This window comes from Monodelphis domestica, chromosome 2 (assembly GCF_027887165.1).
Source record: "Monodelphis domestica isolate mMonDom1 chromosome 2, mMonDom1.pri, whole genome shotgun sequence".
In the NCBI taxonomy this organism is placed as follows: Eukaryota; Metazoa; Chordata; class Mammalia; order Didelphimorphia; family Didelphidae; genus Monodelphis; species Monodelphis domestica.
Window position 1 is genome coordinate 6,930,491 of NC_077228.1, and position 24,387 is coordinate 6,954,877.

Here is a 24,387-nt window from a genome sequence, read left to right on the forward strand (position 1 = left end):
GGAAATCATCTCCTTTCTGGAGCGAACCCAAGTGAAGACAACGCCAGGTTGGCTTGAAACTCAAGTCACCGGCAACGCCAGCAAGGCTTCAAAGAATGTCCCTTCCCTCCATCAACACTGGAGAGAACCTTGAGGGAGAGGATTTTAGCGATGGTCAGCTCTATCTCCTCCCCTGCAGAAGCCAGAGAACACGACTAGGCGGACGAGAAGTTGATTTCCTATGGAAATAGAAGCTGGGATTCACAACTCAGCTCATTGCTCAGGAGAGGTTCGGTCTCCTGTCCTGCGGGCGATGCCTGCCTGCCTGCCTCCCGAAACGTGGGTGCTCAGGGTCTGCAAGAACTCTCCAGAGGACCTCTGAAGGGAGCTCAACCCCTCTGGCCACCTTCACCCAAGGCTGATGTCGGCATTGACAGGAGAGCAAGAAGGACGGACCCGGCTGCACTGGAAGCTCAAGGTCTGCATGTAGGCGGGAGAAGAAGCTGCTGGCGTGCCAGAATGGGGCACTGAGGGAACAGGCAGCATCTCCTTCTCGGGAGAGTTAAACACAGCCTGGAGAGTGGGTCAGCATAAAAGGGGGCAGATGGCCTCGATGGCCTCTGAAGATCCTGCTCCCAGCAGGCAAACAATGGGTTCCCTCATTTAATGTGCCCTTTGATTTTGGCTCCACTTTCCTGCAGATCACTTTGAAGTCCATAAAAATGTCGCTCTTTGGTTTGTTATTGCAAGCGATCTCTCCTATCTTAAACAGAAGAATTGGCTCTGTTTTCTTAGGCTTTTTTGTTTCTACAAAGAAATGACAATCCAACTAAAGAATAATTGGAACCTCTTCCCGACATAATCATGTCTTGTTTTCATTTGGATTCTTCCCGTTTCTTCCAGTCCTCACCGTGCTTTCACAGTGCACTGGGCATCCCTTAATATCTCCCCCAACTGGGCATTTGGCTGGGCCTTTTGTAAAGTTTGTGGCCTTTTGGGGGAGCTAAAAATGAAGGTCCTCCGTCTCCATTAATGGCGATGTAATGTCCCTGAACAATTTGCAGGGATCCAGGAGAAAAAAACAATATTCATAAGCAAAGGATAAACTATGGGAGTGGAAACACCGAGAAAAAGCAACTGCCTGACTACAGAGGTTGAGGGGACATGACAGAGGAGAGACTCTAAATGAACACTCTAATGCAAATATTATCAACAAAGCAATGGGTTCAAATCAAGAAAACATGTAATGCCCAGTGGATTTACACGTTGGCTATGGGGGGTGGGGGGGGAAGGAAAAGAAAATGATCTATGTCTTTAACGAATAATGCTTGGAAATGATCAAATAAAATATATTATTTAAAAAAAATGAAGGTCCTCAGAAGTCCAGAGGATCAAAGATAGGAGATTCCACTCACCTCCTGCCAAGAGGGAATGGCCTGAAAATACAGGGAGAGACACAGCTTTTCTGGGAACTGGTTTTCCTGGGCTGTGCAGGTTTGTGAGGAGGCCTTTTTCTCTTTGGGAGAGCACTGGGAGGAACAGCTTATAACTACTCGAAAAACAAATATGTTGATTTGGAAAAAAAATTAGGCTTCATTAAGTTCATATTTGTTGGTTTGATGAATAAAAATATCCTCCATGACCGAGTCAAAAACTTAGAAAGGAGGAAAATTCTTTAGGTGCATCAGCTCTCACTTTCCTGTTCCATGCAGCTCTACCTTGACTCTAGCTCCTACAAAAAGCTCTGACTATGGCTGGTCAACTCTGTTCCCCTTCAGAAGAGCAGGAAGGGAACCTGAGGGAGGTCTATCAAGATGGTGGAATCAAGGGAGCTAATCAGCTACAATGGGGACAAGCATTTATCAGAGGAGCAAATGAAGGAAAACTTGGGGAAGTTTCAGATGGGTCCATACATCAGGGCATGAAGGAGCCAGCCTGGAGCTGCCCCCAGGAGCCAGTTGTTAAATTCTCAGCGTGAGCCTTGATGTCTTGGAAATCAGCAAACTCCGAATCAGAGGTTAACTTTTTGTTTCGTTGTTTGTCTAAACTTTAGATGGTGATAGATTTAGAAATTGTAGCGATGAAGATATGGAAGGGGCAGCAGCTCGGTGGCCCAGTGGAGAGAGTGCCCTGGGTCAGGAGTGCCCAGGCTCAAATCTGGCCTCAGAGGTACTTCCTAGCTGTAAGAACCCAGGAAAACACTGAACTCCAATGGCTCAGCCCTTGCCCTTGGGTCTTAGAGTTGTGACTAAGACAAAAAGGAAGGGTCTTTCAAAATGCCATTAAGCTTAAAGTGGATTGTGTATTTAAAAAAAAACAAAACATTCACCAACACGTTGGACCAAGAGATCAGAGGCTCATTCATTCATTCATTCATTCAGTGTGACTCCTGGTTTTTAGGACCCAACTGAACTGGTTGATCTTTTCTTTCTGTCTCTTGCTCACTTTCCTTCCTTTCAGCTCCCTTTTCTCCAGTACTCTACATCTGGCCCAGCTTTGCTTGGATGCTGGTCAAATCTGGCTGGAGAAGATACTGGTAGCCACCTGCCAAAACACCATTTTGTTTTCCCGATATTAGGCGGCTCTTCCCCAGATGTGGCTGCCCTGGAGGCTTAAGGTGGGTCTCAGACCCAGATGTTTAAGGTCAGTGAGCTAATTACCCCCAGAAGACAAATATCGCAGGTGATCTATTGACTCTACAATGAATGCTTCCTCTCTAACGGCTTTCCCGTCCCATTCCTCAGTCGGTGAACTGAAGAGCAGAAGTCATTCAAGAGGCTCCTTGCAAGGGTCTTTGTAGCTTCATGGGGTTCTCTTGTTCTAGTTCCACCAAGTGCTTCTCTCCGTTTTAAACAATCCAACGCAGACTCCTTTGTACATGGTCACTTTTCTTTATTGATGGGACCTTGGATGTCCATGTAGGTGGGTGTTTCTCCAGGGCGGTCAGTCAGGTGGGCAGAGAAACTCAAGGAATCAGACAAAAGCAGGGAAGAGCTACAGAATCCAGGGGAAGAAATGGGCTTGCATTTCTGTGACTTTCAGTTTGGGGTAAGAGTTGGGGAGAGGGCTTAGGCTGAAGGCCTGGAGAGAAGAAGGAGCTCGGGGTGACCAGGTTAATCCAAGTCGGGAAAGGTTTGCGTTTGGGGCAGGGATTGGCTATTGTTAGAAGTCAACGTCAGGCCGAGCCCAGTAGGAAGTCCTCCAGGAATTGGCCTTGCAGGGCATTGCATAGCAAACTCTCTGAGCTGGCCCCTTCTCTTCTCTCCTGGGGTATTTCCTTCCATTAGACCCTTAGCGCTGCTTGCCAGGACACTTGCAACAACCTTCCAATTGGAATCCCTGCTTTAGGTCCTGGCCCACTCTAATCCGATGTCTACAATCTGCCAAAGCGATCTTCCTGAAGCCTTGGTCTGATCCTGTCCCTCCCCTGTTCCCCAAGCTCCTGCAGCCCCCTCTGGGCTCTAGGGAACACTTATCTGGTACAAAAGGTCACATGCTATCACCTCATTCATCCCCAAAGACCCTGTGAAATGGGTGCTACGGTGACTATTAATTCCATTTTTATAGATGAGGATAAAATACCAACTCTTAAGTTTGGCCTTTTAAGATCTTCACAGGCTGGCTCTGACCACCCCCTTCAAGGCTGATTCCTCACAATTCAACTCCCCCCCCACACACACACACACTTTGTCTTCTTGCCAAACTGACCTGTTACTGTGTGCCCTGTGTGAAATTCCATCATCCATCACTGGGCTATCGCACAGGCTGCCCCTCATGTTTTAAATGGAATCTTTCCTTACTTTGTATTTCTAGAATTCCTGTCAAAGCTCAGCATCCATGCTCCCTCCTCCAGGAAGCCTTCCTGAATTCCTCTGGGCCTCTCCTCTTTGGGCTGGAAATTCTTTCTGGAAATTACTTTGTATCTCTATATTTAATTTTCTATGTATGAGTTGTCCTTCACATCCCCACCCTACCCCATTCTTTCACCCCCACCAGAATGCAGCTTCCTCAAAGAAAGGGATTTGGCTTTTTGTAACCCCAGGACCTGACAAAGCAGCTGCTCTACATTAAATGCTGTTGAATGAATGCTTCTTCACTGTTTCCACTTGTTTCCACCTGCTGGACATTCCTCTGCCTCTCTACCAGACTGTCTGACAATGAATGAAAAATGACAATCCCACAGAATCTCGCCAGTTCTCAGAAAATCTCAGAAGCCATCCCTTCATTCAATAGCAACAAGAATGACAATAACGACAAAGGCCATGCCTTGGTTTCCAAAAGAGCAAACCGCCCCCCCCCCAACCCTAGAGGGGAAATGAGTCCCATAAACATCTTCATTCCAAATGGGAAGGAAAGAAGTCTGTTTCTAATTCAACAGGAGCTTTCAGAGAAAGCACCACCCAGCAGTCCATTGGTCGGAAAGTTAGCAAGTCCTCCTGTAGGACCAGGGAAGAAGATGGGGAACTAGAACAAGATAGCTGCCATAGTGGAAAATGAAAATTAGATTTGCTATAATAAACATCTAAACATATCCAGCTCTGGGGGCAGTTTGCTTGGATACCCAATTAGAACAATATGGCAGCTCTTACTGAGTCATAGTAAGGAAAGTGGATCAAGGTGATCATGGCCCATAAGCTAAGCCTTGAACTTGAGGTCAAGAATTCTCTCTAGGCAGACAGGAACAAGCAAGTAGATGCCCTGCCCTGCCCTGCCCTGCCCTGCCCTGCGCTGTTCAGGGTGCTGAATCCTGTGACTGTCCAGCTATCACGTGGTGGACCTTGGGCTGTGCGTGTTGAAGGGGAAAACATTCTTGGTAGTAGATAAGACGTTTCCTTTCTGGCTTTAAGTGAACGGGTCACATGCTGACTCTGCGTCTCCGAGGGGCTTCAAAGAAGCCATTTCTGAGTATCTGGTGTCCCCCAAGATTTCAGGCCCTTCATGTGGCTGCACATCATCTTGACTCTTGACTAAAAGAACATACAATGTGGGATTTGCTAGCTCTGTTAGCGAAGTCATGCCCAAGCGGACTGTGCCCCACGCGCTGCCCCAAATCACCTCCCAAAGCACTTATTTTGCAGAGATTAGAGCTTGTGTATACTTGGTAAAAGCAGTCACAGGAAATGATAGTTTGAATTAAAGTATGTATTGAAATGAGCTTGAAGGGAAAATAGGTTGAAAAGCCCTTGGCCCTTCTATTTCTTTAAAAAAAAGCAGAGGGAGGGAATTCCTTGTCAGAAAGTTGGTGCCTGGCACATAGTAGGGGCTCATTGAACTGAATCAGTCTGTGGTGCTTTGTACTTAGAAAATAGTTAACAAAGACTTGTTTTAATTAACTGAGGCTCAGCTACTTTTCAGATACCAATGAAATCTAAAGGAACCCAGTGAATAGATGTAGTGAAGACCAAGCAGAGATTTAAGGGGCAAAGCCCTCACCTTCCCTACGGTGGCGGTGGCATGATCAAGCATTTATTTTCTTAAAACCCAGGAACAAGAAGTTAAACACAATAGATGGATTAACTAGAACTAATTAAAAATACTATTGTTCCCCAATGAGAAACTGCCAAGATTATTTATTCAGACATTTGTGCTGGAGTAGGTACAAATTATATTATCTGCCCTAATTCCAGCTCGGAAAAAAAACTTGAGGATCCCTGGAGAAATCTGTAAGTGAGAGGGAGGCCAAATATCAGAAGGGAAACAGTTTTCATTTGGGCTTGTGAATAAATTAGAAAAGAGTCCCTCTGGGAGGTCCTGACTGTTGAAAATGTCTGTGGTCCACAGTGTGAGATTATCGAAAGCCAAGACTCAATCCCAGGGCCAGGACCTTGGAGGAGTCTCCTAGATAGTTCTATATGATTTAGATACAATGGTGTTTGCAAACAGAAGGGGAAGAAGAGTTACCAAGCCATCATAGAATGACGATGTGTGATGGTAAGGGAGCCCAAGGGAAGCACCCCAACCTGCCAAACGCAGTCCTTGGAAAGACTATTCAACTCATGACATCCTTGAGTGGGGAACAAAGAAAGAAGGAAGGATGAATGGAAGAAGAATGGAACTGGGCAACACTAGGGTCTTTCTCCTCTAGGAGTCATTGATCTTGGGGAATGTTTCTGGGACATTCATCTGTAAGAACTACCTCCCTTCAAACTCCTCAGGGCCTTGCAAGTGCTGGCATCCATCTTTGTTTTCACATCAGACAAGGGGCAGCCAGACTTTGTGCTGGAGTGAGAAGAATGCATCTCTTCACATTTCACTTTGAAATGAGTGTCAACAGGACAGTTTCTGACCCCTATTTCGATTCTAAGACAGTGTCAGCCCAGGGGCTTTAGGGAGTTTGGATCTATTTTCATTAGGACCAAAATCATCAGGGACTCCCCCATCCCCATCAAGCAGTGGCCTAACTCTTAGGGTATGTCCAGAATTAGCTTGTTCTCCAAGAGGACATGGAGACCAAGAATTGTCTATGGTGACCCATGTCCAAACCTAGAGAGATTTGACCAGAAAAAAAATAATCTTAGAAATGCTAGTCCTATCAGAATGATGTGGACTTGGGTCAAGAAAAGGAGCTTCGGGTTACCTCATATATTCCCCATATTAGAATATGTGTATGCCTTATGTCCCCTATTTGATGGGAAATTACTAGATTGTAAAGTCAGGGACAGTCTCATTTATTTTTGTGTCCCTCACAGCATGTGTAGCACAATAGGCATACACATTGTAAAAGAAGGACAAAGCAAAGAGGAAGGAAGAAAGGAAGGAGGGAGGAACAGAAGTAAAGAAGAAAAGGATGAATTTCAAAGGTGGGAAGAAAAAAGGAGAAGAGATGGAAGGAAAGGAGAAAAGGATGAATGGAAGAAGGATGGAGGGAACAGGAAGGAGGGAAGGAAGAAAAGGAGAAGAGGAAAATGGTGAAAAGAATGGAAAATGGTAAAAGAAAAAAGAATGAATGAAAGGAAGACAAAAGGATGTATGGAAGGAAGATAAGGAGGAAGGGAGGTAGGAAGAAAAAGGAATAAAGGAAGGAAGGAAAATTGTAATGAATTGGAATTTAGACAATTGTTTCCCTGAAAAAAGAATATGGTTGGGGCAAGTTTCAGATGAATATTAATAAATCTGTCATATATCTTTATCATGTTTTTATTAAACTATATTTTTGTATGTTTTTTTGGTAGCTAGATGGTGCAGGATAGAGAATCAATCTGCAGTCAGATTGATTTAAGTTCAAATCTGGCTTTAAATATTTAGCAGCTGGATGGCCCCAGGCAAATCATTTATCTTTCTATTTGTTTGCCTCAGTTTCCTCAACTGTAAAATAGGCATAATAATAGAATTTATCTCCCAAGGTGGTTGTGGGATGAGATCAGAGAATGTTTGTAAAGTGCTTTGCAAATGCTAAAGTGCTATCTAGATAAATGCTAGTTGTGGTTACTATCATTGCTATTAAGGTACAAATGTTTATGGATACTTTTTATGCAAATATAGTCACAAGATAAGTCTAAGTATTTATGGAAGGAAATTCTTCCAAATCCAAGAAGGGATGGTCAAATGTATTGCTTGAACACAATTCAATTTGTCTGTGAGAATCAGATTTCTTCAGCTTGGACAGCTCCTTCCACCATATTCCCAGTGCTCTTGGCTTTGGGGATAAACCCCAGGAAACTACCCCAGGCTCTGAGGGGTTACATGACTTGCTTCCAAACACAGGCTGGGGAATATTAGAGGCAGCATTTGAATTTGGGTCTTCCTCATTCACAGGATGGGAGTCTAGCCATGATGGCACTAAGTTCAAAACAAAGTACAGTTGTGATCTAAGGGTCACTAATTTGTGCTCTAATGTGCTCTAAGATCTAATGGGCAGGGCGGAGGGGAGGAAGAAGGACTTTCCCCCTGGTTCAGGCTTAAACCACCTACAACTCCTTGCAGAGAAGACAAAACAAAAGGAAACCCAACAGCCCCCACAAATGCGGTGCTGATTTCCTAATCGATGACGATTGCATCACCACCACTATCAGAATAAGGCAATGAGCTCAAGGCAGGCTGGAGCTTGTGAAGATGTAGACAGCATCAGAGATGCCATCCATCTTGGCAGAGCCAGGACCGAGGGTCTATACTCGGGCTCGCTGGGCCCTCAAGGAGCTATCACTAAGTGGATGATCTGAGGGTCCCATCGGGCTGTACTTCCAAAGCGGAAAAGAGAAACGCACCCTAAATGTGGAACCAGCGACTGTTCTCTTGGCCAAGAAGCTCCTCTACGCCAGGGTCTCCAGCAGAATTTTCCCCAGTGTTACGATGGGAACTGGATTCGTGCTAAGGCGGACCCAAGTCTGGCCTACTTTCTCGGACTTCTACCAGAAATCGAGCTCCGTTCCAAATGTACCCTTTCCCTGAAATTGACTCCTTTCCTAAAACACGCAAAAACATTTGCGAGGGAACCACGTACACACTGCATAGTGACGCCGTCTTCCTAAGGTTCTCTCCGGCACTCTTCAAGCTTTCAAAAACACTGTCGCCTACTACGCGGTTGCAGAAAACGCGCGCCATAGCCTGAGTGGCAGTCTGGTGTCCTAGCAGTCAGCTGGGAATCTTTGGAAAGTCCCCCAACGCGGGGGGGGGGGGGGGGGGGGGAGGAGGGGCAGGAATACCCTTGCTCTAACAGAAGTGGCCCGAGGGAAGCCCCCTTCTCATTTCAGAGCTGTCATCTCAAGCCACAGCGTGGCACGCTTCTCAGAGGCACAGTTGGGGAGGCCCGTGTGGGGCCATCCACACGTAGAACATGGTTTTCTAGCTGCCTCCCCCCCCCTAAATCACATCTCCAACTGGAAGTTGGGGCTCCTTCGAGAGGGCTAATTCAACAAATCGTGAATGTCCCATTTCTTTGCCACAGGAGAGCACGGAGAGACTGATTCCTGAGCTAGGCACCAACTGTATACAAGTAGCTTCCTAGACAAAGGCTTAGGTCTACCCCAAGGTAATTCTGTCCATGAGTTTCAGTAAATGTAGGCAAAGCATGGCTGCCTCTTAATATATAGCTGGGACATTTGGTTAGCAAAGGACAGAAAAACTTCTAGGACTCATCACCAAGGCAGAGCCTCGAAGGTAAATTCTTCGCAAAATTTTAGGTCAGCCAGGAGAACTCTGGGGGCAGCTATCAATTACAATCATGATCCACTCCTGAAACGATCCTTGCCACTGCCCCCTCCACTCAGTCCATGCCAGTGCTTTCCTGGAGTAAACTTCCAGGATTACCTAAAACCGCCCCATTTCGCTTTTAAAGCCTTCTCAGTGTTGCCCCTTCTCTCCACATGCTCTGGGACCCCGGGATAGCGGCTCCTTGGCTTTTTCTCATACAAGACACTCCACCTCCCAATTCTTGGTTTTCCCTGGCTGCCCTCCATTTCTGGAATGTTCTCCCTCCTTCACTTTGCCTTCTGGCGTCCTTGGATTCTTCTGCAAGGGGCCTTTCCCAACTCGTCTCCCTTCCCATGAAACCCTTCCCTCCAGTGACTTTCTAGCGCCTCCATCTAGAGCAAAAGCTAACTCTAACCCTAAATTCGTGCACTTAGACTGGGAGCTCCTTGAGGGCAAGGCCACCATGTTTACTCTTCCTTGGATCCCCAGCTTCTGGACCATAGCAAATACTTAATAAATGCTTCTTGACAAAAAATGGAAATAAAACACAGTCCTTGCCCTTAGGGAGCTTACAGTCTGGAAGGGGATTAAGCCACAAGGGCAGGACACCATAACACCCAATATCACAGCAAAAGCACATGAAGGAGTCATGGCCCAAAGTGCTGCCCAAGGGGGGATGGTGCTCTCTTCCATGTTTCCCAGCAAGCACTTTCTCTGTTCTCTCTTACTGATGGCAGCAGCAGGGATGAAGCCAAATGTCACTGCAAACAGGTCAGTGCTTGGACTGAACTTGGAGCATCTTGCCTGCCTCCTGCTAAAGTTATCTTTCTTTCTGGAGGAGTAGAGCTTCGGGCCGGGGCACAGGAATCACCACATTCATTGATGTTATGAGGCCTCCATCTTCAACATCTCCCCTGAGATGAATTTTGAGGGCAATAATGCATTTTTAAAAAGTCCAATGAAGTACAGGTGAGAGGGGTGCCTAAGAGGGCCAGTGGTGTGAGAGCAGTAGCTGTATGGACAGATGGACGTAAGTGTGCATCTCTATATGCCTCAAAATTGCTTTAGACCAGCTGACTAAGATGGCCAAGTGAGATGTGATCAGCACATAAACAGATGGTCTGGACTATGATTTTTTTTTAAATACCTTACCTTCTGTCTTGGAGCCAATACTGTGTATTGGCTCCAAGGCAGAAGAGTGGTAAGGGCTAGGCAATGGGGGTCAAGTGACTTGCCCAGGGTCACACAGCTGGGAAGTGTCTGAGGTCAGATTTAAACCCAGGACCTCCCATCTCTAGGCCTGGCTCTCAATCCACTGAGCTACCCAGCTGCCCCCTGGCCTATGATTTTTAAAAATTAAAATGTCCTTTATAAGCCTTGTACACCGTTCCAAACACTTGTTAGACTTTTAAAGGCCTGTTAAGTCAACCTGAACCCGACCCCCCTATACCCATGTTTCTCTTGTCCTTCCTTATCTTTCCCATACCTGACTCTAGCCTCTATCGCTCCTGAACTTACTAGATATTGTCAGAGCTTCTCCAGGAGCCTGGATTCTAATGAAACCAACTGCAGAGAGGGAGAATCCACCGGCTTCCTCAGTATTCCTATGGCCCTCCCTGATTTGTCTAGTTTGGGATCTTGTATGTTCCAGAGCTAGTTTTCAAGGCTGTTTACCAGGTATTGCAATCTGTTACTCACTGAAAAAGTAAGTACTGAATCATCGGTGCATCACCTCATTGGTGGCGTCCACCTATGTGGTCAACCCAATTCCTCTCAACTTCGGAATCGCCTTTGCCAAACCAAACTGAAACACCTTTGTGACTCCTTTCTCCTCATTGGCTGCCCTTCTCTGTGCAATGCTCACTGAGAACCCATGCAATGAAGTACGTACAAGCTTGGTAAATGATTTTCCATTGGGGGAATGTTTCCATTTTTCTTCTTCCTACCTTAAACACAGAAGGCTGACTCAAGGCACTGGCCAAAGCCTTGAATGTTGGTATACTAGCAACAGTAGAGATGTCAACCAGAATTCCACAGTGCTGGCAAGTACCAAACAGGAAGCCCTTTGAGGTCTTCAAAAGCCTTCCTGCAGTCCTGAGACCGGTGGTGGTATCTGCCAGTGATATTTATGAGAAGCTCCATTGGGCCACGGGAGAGAGAAGGCCAGAAGGTCCCTTTCTAACCCTGTCCTCTGTTCCACCTTTCTCAATCTCTGTTAGATAGGCTATATTTGTGAGTTTGGTTTTTGGTAGAAGAGATTCTATGAGTTCAACATGGATCCCCAATAGCATGGTTATAGAGATTCCACAAAATCATGACAGCTCATTTTCTTTGGTTGTAGGGGTCAAGGTGTGAGTATTTAGCAAAGAAAATGAAGCTCTGGAGGGCATAGCGCATCAGAACCTGCCACTTGGCTGTGATGCAGATAGAGTTGGTTCCTCATGGGAAACGACTCCAGCAGGCTGCCATCTTAATTTCGTGGTCCCTGCTAACCCTATACACTCCATGACACTGAGCAATGGCACACACCTCAGGGCATAGACCACAAAGGGCGTATGCCTCTTTACCACTGCGGGAGGACCAGTCTACAAGTGGCTCCTTCCATGTAGCCCAGATGACAGCTTCTCTTGCCAAGAAACACCATTTCAGCTCTTGGGAGAGTCACTTATTTTAATAGACCCTACAAAAATACATATTCTCATTGGACTTAGGAAAACAGTTCATTTACAAAGAGCGTCCTCAGAGCTGTGGTGACATCAAGATGCACTGCTCCTGTGAGAATGTACACACTCTGCAGGATACAGCAGCTTGAAAAGGAAATGGGGGTCTTGGGCTGCTCCTAGGGAGCCATGCTGACACAGGAAGGGAATGAACATTGCAAGCTCTGTGAACTTGTCTTGTAATTTCAAACATCTTCAATAAGTGGATGAGTAAAAACACAAAGAAATATTAAAAAGGATTATAAAATGGATAGTTTTCCCATCACTTGTACTACAAAATGTCTATAATTTTAAAAATCCCCAAACTCCCCAATTGGCCTGCCCATCTCTCTTTCCAATGGTAAGGGAACGCCAATGTTCAATGTTCCTTACCATTACTTCCAGAGGAAAAAAATGAAAAAAGCTTAAATACGTGGACTAGCAGCACTTGGGTTGAATTTGGGATTGTCTCTAGTCCTGCTCACAAAGGCAAGCACTGAGATTGATTTTACAGCAGACCACAGCTCTGGGATAACACATCGGAAGTTTATATTTAATACTAGAGTTCCAATAGAGCTCCCACCAATGGATCTCTGCTAACAGTCCTTCTCAGTGATCAAGCTTATCAATCCCCAAAGCTCATGGAAATGACTGAAAAGCAGCAAGTCAGCTGATGCAACACGCGAGGAAATTCCACATCAACAGCAAAATGAATCACAGGGGCTACTGGTTATAATCAAGAGAAACCTGAAAAAAAAAATAAAACAACTTTCCTGCCACCCATCACTCACTGCTTATAATGGGGGAGAAACATGGTTCCCAACAAGGGTCTTTTGTCCATTTCCCAACTTTGCACGTATCGTAATCAGCTGAAGGCATTGAGCAAGTTAATTAATTTTGTACTGACTATTTATATTCAGGTCCCAGAGGTGAAAGGCTAATTTATGAAATATTTCACTCTGTACGGTGAGAATTTAGCAATGAATATGGAACCAAATATAAACACTGTATACCATATGTACAGTTACTTTCATAAGGCATTATCATGTATTTTATTGAAAAAGATTCAACATAGTAAAGTCTTATTTTAAGATATATTTTCTTTCTCAATCCGAGGTGTTTAGTTTATGAAAATATCATTTTATCTATATTCTTTTTGAATATATGCCAACATATAACTTGTGCTAGAAATATTTTATGGGAATTACAATTTTTATATCTGTATTTTCTATAGAAAGGCATATACAATTTTGAGGCAGTGTTTCTGATGGAGAGCGGAATTCTTAAAGAGCTTGTGTGTGCTTCCGTGCTCTGAAATTATAGGAAATCCACTTTGAGAAGAAACTAATTAGATAAAAAAGAAAAGAAAAGAAAATAGAACAAAACAAAACAAAACAAAAAAAAAAACCCGCACCAATGCACAGCCAGAGGCTGACAATGAAAACTAATACATAACCACGTGAACATCATATTTATATAGTTAACATTTTTAAGGATGATCAGTACTGACATACAGTATTATACATTTGGCACTAATGTTTGCCATTGGTCCAGCAATTGGCAAAAATGTTTTCCTATGTATAAATTTATCTTTGAACATTAGGTCTGATTTGACGAATCTTCACTATTTATAAAAAATATTTAGACAGTAAGCTCACGCTGAATAACTAGGTCTACTGTGTTCTGGAAACTCTTCAGGAGTAATACCGCCTTCTCATGTTCCATATGCACAAAACTGTGTCCATTTGCCTGTAAAACACAAAGGAAACAGCATGATCAATCCCAAATATTATGTAAGTTGCTGATCATCATTATTTCTCTTGTAGGTCTAAGAAGCAACAAGATTTTCTATCATTAAGAACCTTATTTTTTTAAGCCAACCATGAGATATTCACTCAGAGATGAAGATGTACAAATACTCAGCAATGTAAGTGATTGCTTCATGATACTCCCAAGTACATCCCATCTGGTTTAAAAACCAATAGCACAGCTGAGATGATTTCTCTGTGCCCACATACATATGGCAGATTCAAACAAAAAGCAGTGGCCTGTCTGCTGGCTGGAGGAATGGTGAGGAGCTTTGAAGACCCCACTTTGGGCCATATTGACGAGACATGATTCATCATGGTGGCCAATCTTTCATCTGGGCTGCCTATCTTGATGCCTGTCTAGTTTTCCTACATAAGGCAGCTGTAAAATGGATTCAGGTTCTGACTTTGGGATTTATAGACTACGGACTTTGGCTTCATCCAGGTTTGTTGACAGTCATGGCTACTGGGCTGTGACCAGATGACACTAAATATCATTTTTCTTCTTTTTGGCCACAATGTGAAGGAACAGGAGCTATTCTTATCGGCTATTTCATAGGGGATGGCTTTTGTCATCAGTCTATAGTGAGGTAGGTCCCATAAAGACTGACCATACTGGATCTCACTGACATGGAAATTATAGAGAAAAAAACAATATTATTTGACCCTCAGGACTTCACTGTCCAAAAGTCAAAACTTGCCATTTTGTTTGTAGACAAAACCTTGATCAATTAAGCTTAAAAAGAGATTTATTTTGATTAAAGAAATCAGTTAAGTTAGTGATTGGCCTTGCACAACCTTAAAGAACAAGGTAATTGCTTGCATTTGTCACTTTGGGGCTGGCTGAGTTGGTTTTGGATAGACCGAACTTTTGTTATTGCACTTTTACCTTCTTTTGAGGTTCATTAAATATGATGAATATTTCTCATAACTACTCTTTTCGAATATTAGACTGCCTTTGGCATTCTCCTATCAAAACAACAACACATCACCAGTGGTATTGGATAAGGCTGGAAACTTAATGAGTTCTATATATCTGGCAAATTAAAACCTGGTGGTCAAGGGGAACATCAAGCCCCTCAACCAGTAGGATAATACTGAGAAACAAATATGGAAGAAGAAACCTTAGAAATAAGAAAAGGATGGTTTAGAATGAAATAAACTTCCAACTGTGCTTTCCCAAGGACATTTATTTAATGTAAGAAACAAGCAACGATGGCATGAGAATACCCAGGGAAACTGTAGAAAGCCAATAATAGAGTGGGCCTTGGCCATTGGATTCTTGTGCTCAAACATCTTGCCCTTAGTCATGCTAAGAAGCAATTGGGGTGCAGCCATTTTTCTCTCAAAGATGGAGATGTGGTTTGGAGAGTTGAGCCAACTGGTTTACTGTGACCTGACCAGAGGTGTGTGGTTTGCTGAGAACTCTATTTTCACTCTCATGGGGACGTCATGGAAAGGGTCTCTCTCTTTTCTTTGCTTCCATAAAACATGAAACTGGTGACAAAATCTTTTCAGTGACAGTTTTGAGAGAATATTGCTTTGATACCGGTCCATTTGCTCTACTGAAAGAAACTAAATGGATTAAATGTGAGTTTCTGAAAGGAAAATTTGGTAAATAATTCTGCATCATATTTAAAAGGCCTAATATTCAATGAATTTCACTTCTTACTAATTAAGTTGATGAGATAAAATTCAATTTAAAAATGTTCTTCTAAGGGCCTTCACTCCAAGGAACAGAGTACTAGGCAAAGTGTAGATAAGCCATATTTCTACCTTCGTAGAGTTTATTGTCTAATAGCTGACATAAATCAATCTTTTATTTCGATATTCCAATCAACTAGAATTTACTGTGTCTGCTAGATGCCAGCCAGGGAATCAGAGAAAGGCCAAAAAACAAATCCCAGGCTTCTCTTTCAAAAGACTCATCACAGCCTAACAAGGGAGATGACATGTAAACAGCTATTTACCACCAAGGCACATAGGAGATAAACTGGGGAAAGCCTTGGTATTAAGGGGGATCAGGAAAAGCTTCCTAAAGAAGGCGGGAGCTTAGTTGGGATGTGATGGAAGCCAAGGAAGCCAAGAAGTGGATATGAGAAGAGAAAAACTTCTAGGCATGGAGGGCAGTGGGTGAAAGTCCATAGAGTTGGGTGTTTTAGGTGAAGAATGTCCAGGAGGCTGGTGTCACTGGATCAAACAGTAGAAAGTGAAGACTTGGGGGGAAGGATAATAGAGAAGAAGAGGAAGGAGCCTGATTATGGGGCTCTACTGCCAAAAAGTGATTTTTATGTTTCATCCCAGAGCTAAGAGGGAACCATTTGAATTTACTGAATGGGGGGGGGGGAGGGATGTGGCCAAATCTACACTTGAAGAAGATCCATTAGACTGTTGAATTGGGCATCGCCTAGAGTAGTGGAAAGACTTGAGCCTGGGAGACCTATGGGCAAGCTATTGCAATAATAGAGGCAGGGGTTGTTGGGGGCCCAGATCTGTGGTAGCAGTATTGGAGTAGAGCAGAGATGTGGCAACAGTAGACTCAATGGAGCTTTGCAATTGATTGGACATGGAGGGTGTGAGACAGGAAGGTGTCAAAGATGAGACCTAGAGGGAGAGTTGGGCAACCAGAAGGCTGGTGGTGCCCTTGACAAGAAGTAAGAAAGGGAAGTGAGAAAGAAGAGGGAGTTTTTGAGGAAAGATCAGCAGTTCATAGACCACCATCTCATACTATACACCATATGCAAGTTGGGGGAAGCACAGAATAATCTACCTGTCAGATGTATGGAAAAAGGAAAAAAATTATGATCAAACCAGACACAAAGAAATTATGAGATGTAAAATAGGTAACTTCATCACTTTAAATTACATAGTTGTTTTTAAATTACATAGGTGTTTTAAAAAATAAAACCAGGGCAACCAAGAATTAGAAGGAAAACATCAGACTGAGGAAAAAATTAATAGCCAGTGTCTCTTACATAGTTCTCATTTCTCAATTTATAAGAATACAAGTCAAAGAATATGAGGCAGTTCTCAGATGAAGAAATTAAAATTATCTTTAGGGGGGCAGTTGGGTGGTACAGTGGATGGAGAGCCAGGCCCAGAGACAGGAGGTCCTGGGTTCAAATCTGACCTCAGACACTTCCTAGCTGTGTGACCCTGGGCAAGTCACTTAACCTCAGTTGCTTAGCCCTTACCATTCTTCTGCCTTGGAACCAATACACAGTATTGATTCTAGGACAGAAGGTAAGGGTTTAAAAATAAAAATAAATAAAACTATCTTTAGTCATGTGAAAAATGATCAAATCATTATTAATTAGAGAAAAGTCAATTAAAATAACTCAGAGTTACCACTTTATACCTATGAGATTGTTGATTATGACAAAAAAGTAAAATGATAAATATTGGAGAGGATGTGGGAAAATTGGGACACTAATACACTGTTCGTGGAGTTGTGAACTGAGCCAACCATTCTGGAGAGCAATTTGGAACCCTGTCCAAAATGCCATCAAACTGTGTCTACCCTTTAATCCAGCAATACCACTACTAGGTCTGTATCCCAAGAGATGAAAGAGAGGGGAAAAGACCTACTTGTACAAAAATATTTCTAGCAGCTCTTTGTGGGGTGGCACAGAAGTGGAACCTGAGAGGATGTCCATCCCTTGGGGAATGGCTGAACAAGCTGTGGTATATGGATGTAATGGATGACTATTGTTCCATAAGAGATGATGAACGGGATGATCACAAAAATCCTGGAAAGACTTATATGAACTGATGCAATGTGAAGTGACCAGAACCAGGAGGAAATTGTGCACAGTTACACCTTTTTGTGGTTAATTCACCTTTTGTAGTTACTTAACACCTTTTTGTAGTTAAATCTAAAAATGGATTGTAGCTTACAATTCTAGCTTCACTATAAAGGAAGAGCTAAGGACCTTCATTGTTACAATCAGGAGATAGCTAAATCCAATCTTCACAAATGTTTAATGATGCATTACAGTGATCTGGGAGAGCCCCAAAGACTCAGGATGAGAAAGGCTATCGCTTCCTAGAAAGAACCGGGGGAGTCTGAATGCAGATTGAAGCAGGAACCGCCTCACTTTATTTCCTTCATGAGCTTTTCCCCCTGAATGTGTAATTTGCGTCTTCTTTCACAACATGATGAATATGGAAATACTGTGGCATGATAGCACATGGATGACACCATATTGTTTACAGCCTTAGGGAAGGAAAGAATTTGGGAGACAGAATATCTGAAAAAGGATAAATGTTTCTGTAGGCAAATTGGGAATAAAACAAGAGAAAAAAGAACGATAATGGATTCCGTTTTGGATAAGCGAAATCTATTGAGTTTGAAACGCCCATGAGACAGCTGGCATGGGAGACTGGAAGCCAAAGAAAGGTTAGGGCTGGATTACCAGATTTAGTCATCATCAACATGGAGCTGATCATTGAATCTCTGGGAAGTGATGAAATCACCAAATCAAGTAGCATGGAAAGGGAGAAGAAGAGCACCCAGGACAAAGCAATGGGGAACACTTGCTCTTAGTGGGCATGGCCTCTGTGAAGATCCAGCCAAGGAAACTGAGGGAGAATGGCCAGACCTGCAGGAGGGGGAGGAGGAGAGGGCAGTGTCTCAAGAACCTAAGGAGAGTAGAGTATCAAGGAGAGCCTGCCAGACTCAAAAGAACTTGGAGATGGCAGAATGCACGAGCCCGCCAATTCCCATCGACCCATGACAGGCGGTTGAGATCCCTGGTAAGCAGCAAACAGCTTCAAAGTAACCCCCAAACTCCCAGGGGCGCATCCTTTTCTCTCCTTTTTCCTCTGTCAAAGATCTTTGCCCATGGCTGGAATTTCTTGTTCCACAATGATTTCTTATTTACGAATTACTTCTCCAGAGCACACAGAAAACGAGGGCTGCCTGGCACCAGAGTCCCAGAGTCTGCCCCCGGCCTGGCATCCTCCACCTGGCACAGAAGCGAGAAGCCCTGGATTGGGCGGAGGCTCTTTTGGGTCTTGACTGGGAAGAAGCAGCAATGGAACAGGCTGGCTTCTACTCCGTGTGCTTAATTGCATTGGCGAGAACGAAACAGAGACATCGTTGGGAGCCTCTGCTGATGGGATCTGCTGCGCCATCATGGAGTCTAACGTTGCCTCGTTGAGCTCCTTTTGCAGGAGTGAGTCTACACTGAAGATGCTCCCAAGGGCCACCCCGGCAGTGCTGTGGCTCAGCTTTCAGCACTGGGATTCGGATTCAAGTCTGCAGGGGTTCAGTTTGGGTCATTCCAAGAAACTGGGGGAAATGACGGTGAGGTCTCCAAGTAGATGCTGCACAGACGCTGGGGCTTGTCATTCTTATTACAGTTCCCTCTCCTGGCTTTTTGGGGTGGTTTTAACGTATGAATTTAGGTTTGTTTTCTTTTCCAAAGCAGAAAAACAACGTGTTAGAGATCCCTGCTCTCTGCAGCAGAAAACGGATGAATTCCTTTTGTCACCTTCAATGTGCCGCTTTATGGTGGGGCAGTGGACAGGCATACAGTGTACAGCGACTCAGGGATGATGCTAGAGCCAGGAACCCCGAGTTGAAATCCTGCCTCAGACACTGACTAGCTGTATGAGCCTGAGCAGCTCGCTGAGCCCTGTTTGCCTCCATTTCCTCATCTGTCCACTGAGGAAGATCATAAGTAGGGGAACCAATGAAATGGTGCCTGCCAAATGCTTGGCACATAGTCGGTGATGTATTAGATGCTTGTCCTTCACCTCTTACGTCCAAGGTTTTAAATAGGTCTGTGACTCTTTCTTAGCTCATGCTTCGTCTATATCTCCAAGAGAAAAAGTACAGAAAGCATCACACCTCAACGAGGTTCCCAGAGGATCCCTGAGTACCTGTGCCAGGGGCCGCGCTGGGTAAGAAGCTCGGGAACACGTTCTGCTTGATCTTATTATTGGCATTCACGTGGGAAGCTCTTGCAGAAATACAAGCTAAATTTAGACCTAAAGCGAGAGGATGGTTTTAGCCTGAGAATGTATTTAAACTCTATTTAATCACACGATGTAAATTTGGTTCCTAATTCCAGTTCCTCGCTGTTGATGAGGTGCTCATTTCCCCCTGGGGAAGAGAATCTCCAGCGATGCCACGTTGCCCGTTAGCCCTTTGTTGTCTATCCTGCTCCTGAAGTGCAGGCGATAATAGAAAGCCCTTCAGAGACCGAGAAGTGGGATAGAAGTGCCAGTGATTAGAGTTCATTCCCTCTGAGGCCCCACCACAGCCCAAGTGACAATCCTGCTCTTTGAAGTTTTTGGAAGACTTTATCCACTTTATAATCTTTTCTTTGCTCCACTGATAGCTGCTTTCTGGCCATGAATCTCCTGAGAGAGTCTTGCCGTGGCTATTCTGCTGTGCCCTGGATCTAGGGTCTTCCTCCTGCCAATGGGAGAAAGAGGTTTCTCCAAGGGTCTCCTTTTCTTCTTCTCTGCCTTAAAGCATACCCAATGCTCCTCTTGCCTCTAAGACCCTTCCATCCACTCACTGGCTCTCTTTTCACCAACCACGCTGGATATCTCCACTTCTTTGACACTCATCCGTGGCTCGACCACTTGGAAGCTGGCTTTCCATCCTCGGCTCAAAGGGTTCCTTGAACGTTCAACACCAACCTGCTTCTTGCGAATCCACTGCTCTTATGCCTCATCCTTCTTGATTTCAGGACAAATAAAAGGTGGACTCCAGTGGTTCCTACAACTAACCCCTGCATCTTTGGTTACTGAAAGAGCTGGCAGATGACACTGGCAAGCCACTGTCCGTAATACTCATTTGTGGAAAATGGAAATGAGATTGGGAAGAGAACAGATCTTACAAACAACAAACTAAAGAATGTCCTGCTGAATCCTTAGAACATTCTAGAACAGATGGATAAAGTTACAGTTTACACATATCCAGAAAAGGAAATGGCGATCCTAAAGAACCATTAGGATTTTGGCAAGACCAGGTCATGGCAGACAGATCTAATGTTCTGAATTACTAGCCCCTTTACTCTTATTGGGACCTAGACTTCAGAGAGTTAAGAAGAGAGAGGAAAGGAAGTAGAGGCACCAACCTTCTCATGGAGACAGAAGAAATATGTGATGCTAGTTAATGAATCAATAGTTAATATGTCTTCTGCCTCTCTTGGATCCTCAGCATATAACACAGTTCTTGGCACATAGGGGGATGATGAATAGATGTTTCACTGACTGACTAATAATTATTGCCTCCTGCCTGGACTACTGCAATAGCCTGCTAGTTGGTGTCTCTGTGTCCAGCTTCTCCCCACTCCAGCACACCCATCATCCAATGAGCTGCCAGAGTATTCTTCTTTCTACAAGGTAGGCTCAATCATGCCGTAATCATGTACTCAATCAACTCCAGTCATCTCCTATCACCTCCAGCTTGAAATTTAAATCTTCTGTTGGGCTTTTCAAAGTCTTCCATAATCTGCTCCTTCCTAACTTTCTAGTCTCTGTACACTTTCTTCTACTTCATTTATTCCAGGAGTCAATGACATGAGCTGGCCTCCTTGATGTTTCTCATAGATGGCAGAATCATGTGGAAACTCCCAAAGTGAATGCAATCTTGGCCTGCATTGAGAGTTCTAGCTTCCAGGAGTGTATGTACTCTACTCTGGCCAGAACATAGTGTCCTAGGCATCCCAGGAAGAAAACTGATACGCCACAGAGCTTCCAGACATGGGCGACCAGGAGAGTGAAGAGAACCTTGGGCACATGACATATGGGGATAGGTTGAAGGCACTGGGAATGTTACGATAAAGAAGAGAAGACTCAAAAAGTCTCAAATACTCAAAAGGTTGTCATGGAAAGGAGGAATTGGACTAGTTTCGGCTGGCCCCATCCAGTGTTAGAACCAGAAGAAGGGCTAGAACCCAAAAAAGACAGATGTAACTCTTATGTCAGATAAGATTCCTAAGAATTAGAGCCACCCAAATGGGATGAACTTCCTGAATATGTGATGAGCTCCTCATTCTTGGAGGTCTTCCAGCAGAGTCTCAATGGCCATGTGTCCTATATGTGAGAGGGAGAATTCCCTTCAGGTATGGGTTGAACTACAGGTCCCCTTTCCAACCCTAAAATCCCATGACTTGTTGAATAAGGAAAGTCAAGAATAGAATCCAGGTCTTCTTTGGTTCCCAGGACTTAGCAGTGTTTGAATAGAGTAGACACTTAAAAAGCATTTGTTGACTTGCCTTGCCTGATGCAAATAAAGCCTTGATTGCTCCTTCAGTAATCCTCTATTTCTGATAGACTCCTCCCTGCCATTTCTCTGAAATCCATATTAGTTACATCAGAATTTTTGGTGCTATTTCAACTGACCTGGGGTCTCCCTACCTCTAATCTTTCCTTCTGCCAATTAACCTATAATTATTAGCAGAAGATTTTTTTCTTAGTGCATAGTGCCATATAAGAACAGAAATATGTTGTTATATCATCGTCCCATATTCCTCTCAGTGGTTCCCCATTGCCTACAGCTTCCTTGAACTGACATTGAAGGTCTTCCATGAACTCACCTTTCCAGCCTTACTTCCCACTATTTTCTTTTACATTCCTTAGATTACAGTCAAATTAGATCACTCCCTTTCCCCCCACACTCATTGCTTGTTCCTCTCCTCTTTGATTTTTGCTCACTATTCCTTATTTAGTGACTGCTCTTTCCCAGGCCATCTTTCCTCATTGACCCATCAGCAACTGATATGTGTACATTGGCTTATATGTGTACAACTGTGTGTATGTTAGAGCATAAGTTTCTTGAGGGCAGAGACATTTGTATAAATGGCATAAATTAAAGCATTATTTAAATTCATGATTTAAATTTCTTTTATGCTGATTTAGTTTGGAGAATTTTGAATAATGCATTTTAAATTTAATTTAAAAAGCCAGTATCTTTTTAATGCATGGAACGTGGTATGATTCTAGATCATATCTTCTGAGATTTGGTCACCTTGATCACTTGTTTAGTATAAATAAACCTTGAAATTTCTCAGACTTGTGAATGTTAAAAATTTCCCCATTGGACTGGGAACATTCCCCATTTTGATGAGAAAACTCCTTGCTATGGGAGGACCTCTACTCCACCCATACTTAAGACTGCTTTAGGGGAGAAAACTCCTTGCTAAACAATGAAAGTATTTGGACCCATGCTTATAATAAGGCAAGGAGTTCTTTGAGCCATGCCGGTTTTCAGAATTGATACAATGGGATGCTAGGTACCTAAAAAGGTCGGGTAGGTTTTCTCTTAATGAGATTAGTCGACTCAGCTGTGTTTTCTCTGGTTCAGATTTACTGAGGAGATTAGTTGACACAGCAGCACTTTTTCTGGTTTAGACTTACTGAGGAGATTTGTCGACTTAGCATGAATTCAGATGGGCAGTCCTTTGGAAAACGTCTACAGTGATTGGTAGATGTAAAGACTTAGGGGAGGTGACATAGGAGAAAAACCCCTATATAAAAAAGAGCAGAATCTCTTGAGGAAAGAATCCTTTTGGAGGATCTCTGATGAGGATCGCTTGGGAAGAATCTCTTGAGAGAGGCTCTGGAGAAGGTAAGCTCTTGGAGGACAATCTCTAAGGAGATCTTGCTGGAGCTCCTATGAGGGGACTCTGTCCCTCTGGAGGCTCTGGAGAGAGGCCCTTTGGAACAGTCTCTGGCTGGAAGGCTCTTTAAGGAGGACTCTGGCTGGAACTCTCTCTGGTGAGCTGGCCTGGTGTCACTAGAATCCTTGCTTAGACAGACCTTGTGGTGAGTGTTAAAAGACTGACTGACTGATCTCTCTCTCTTAAGACTCAGGTCTAGGCCATGTTGGCTTAAGGCCCTTCATACTTATTTCCTTTTTCTCTCTTTCTCTCTTTTCTTTAATTCCACAATTGTATTAATTAAAATCTCTATAAAACCCAATTGACTTGGGTATTTGAATAATTGGGAATATTTCCCTGGCGACCACCTTATATTTGATTTAAAAACCAAGACACTGTAGTGAAACATATTTCTGCAGTCAAATTTACTCACCCTCTCTTATATATATCACAAATTATATCTTCCACTATTTTAATCACTACAGTTTAAGACCTCAACCATTTAAAATCTCACATTAGTCTCCATTACAATTTTTCTTATGGAAGCATTTCAAAACTATAGTATATGCCCCAAAGCTGTATTATTCTGAAGGCTGAAATGAAAAGTACATCCTGAGCCCAGCAGAGGTTTTACAAAGTGTGAAAATTGATAGACCAAGATGGCGGCCTTGTTGACTTAACTGTGCTAAGACTTTTGGAAGACCCTGTTTGACTTGTATGTCCTGGGGCATTCAGATTCTGTCTCCTCTGGGTCAGGGGCTGCTTTGCCTTTTTTTCCTGGTGTCTCATCATTATTTAGCCTGGCACCTAGCAAAGAGTATGTGTGTATTCAGTATTGACTGGTTGAGTTATTGATATGATGAAGATTGGTTTGGGAGTCTGAAAGCTCTGCCTCTGATCCATCTAGGCTGTGTGACCCTAGACAAGTCACTTACACTCTTGGTTTCCTAGGCCACCTCTAGGACTTGAATGTGCCTCTCTGTATTGACAGAAGAAGTCTTCGCTGGAAGATAGCCCAGGTGCAGTCCAAATAGTAATTCCTCCTAGTTCCCTAACACTTCATGGGGACAAAACACTGCTGTGTATTGGAACCTCACTACCTCCAGTGAGATGAAGTCAGGTAAATAGCATCCATGTCCTCCTGTTACAGGT

The 24,387-nt window shown here is 43.7% G+C and overlaps 1 protein-coding gene across 3 annotated transcripts in view; it reads right to left on the reverse strand.

The window, feature by feature from the left end:
* Positions 1 to 11,758: 11,758 nt before the first annotated feature.
* The window catches only part of LRRC7 (leucine rich repeat containing 7), a 572,907-nt gene continuing 560,278 nt past the window's right edge, over positions 11,759 to 24,387 (reverse strand). For 2 of the 3 annotated variants that reach the window (XM_056814946.1, XM_056814945.1), the window contains one exon: positions 11,759 to 13,556. In XM_056814946.1, coding sequence (XP_056670924.1) covers positions 13,449 to 13,556 — 108 coding nt within the window. In that variant the 3' untranslated portion in view covers positions 11,759 to 13,448. The remainder of the gene's footprint in view (positions 13,557 to 24,387) is intronic. The other variant, XM_056814947.1, reaches the window with a different exon arrangement.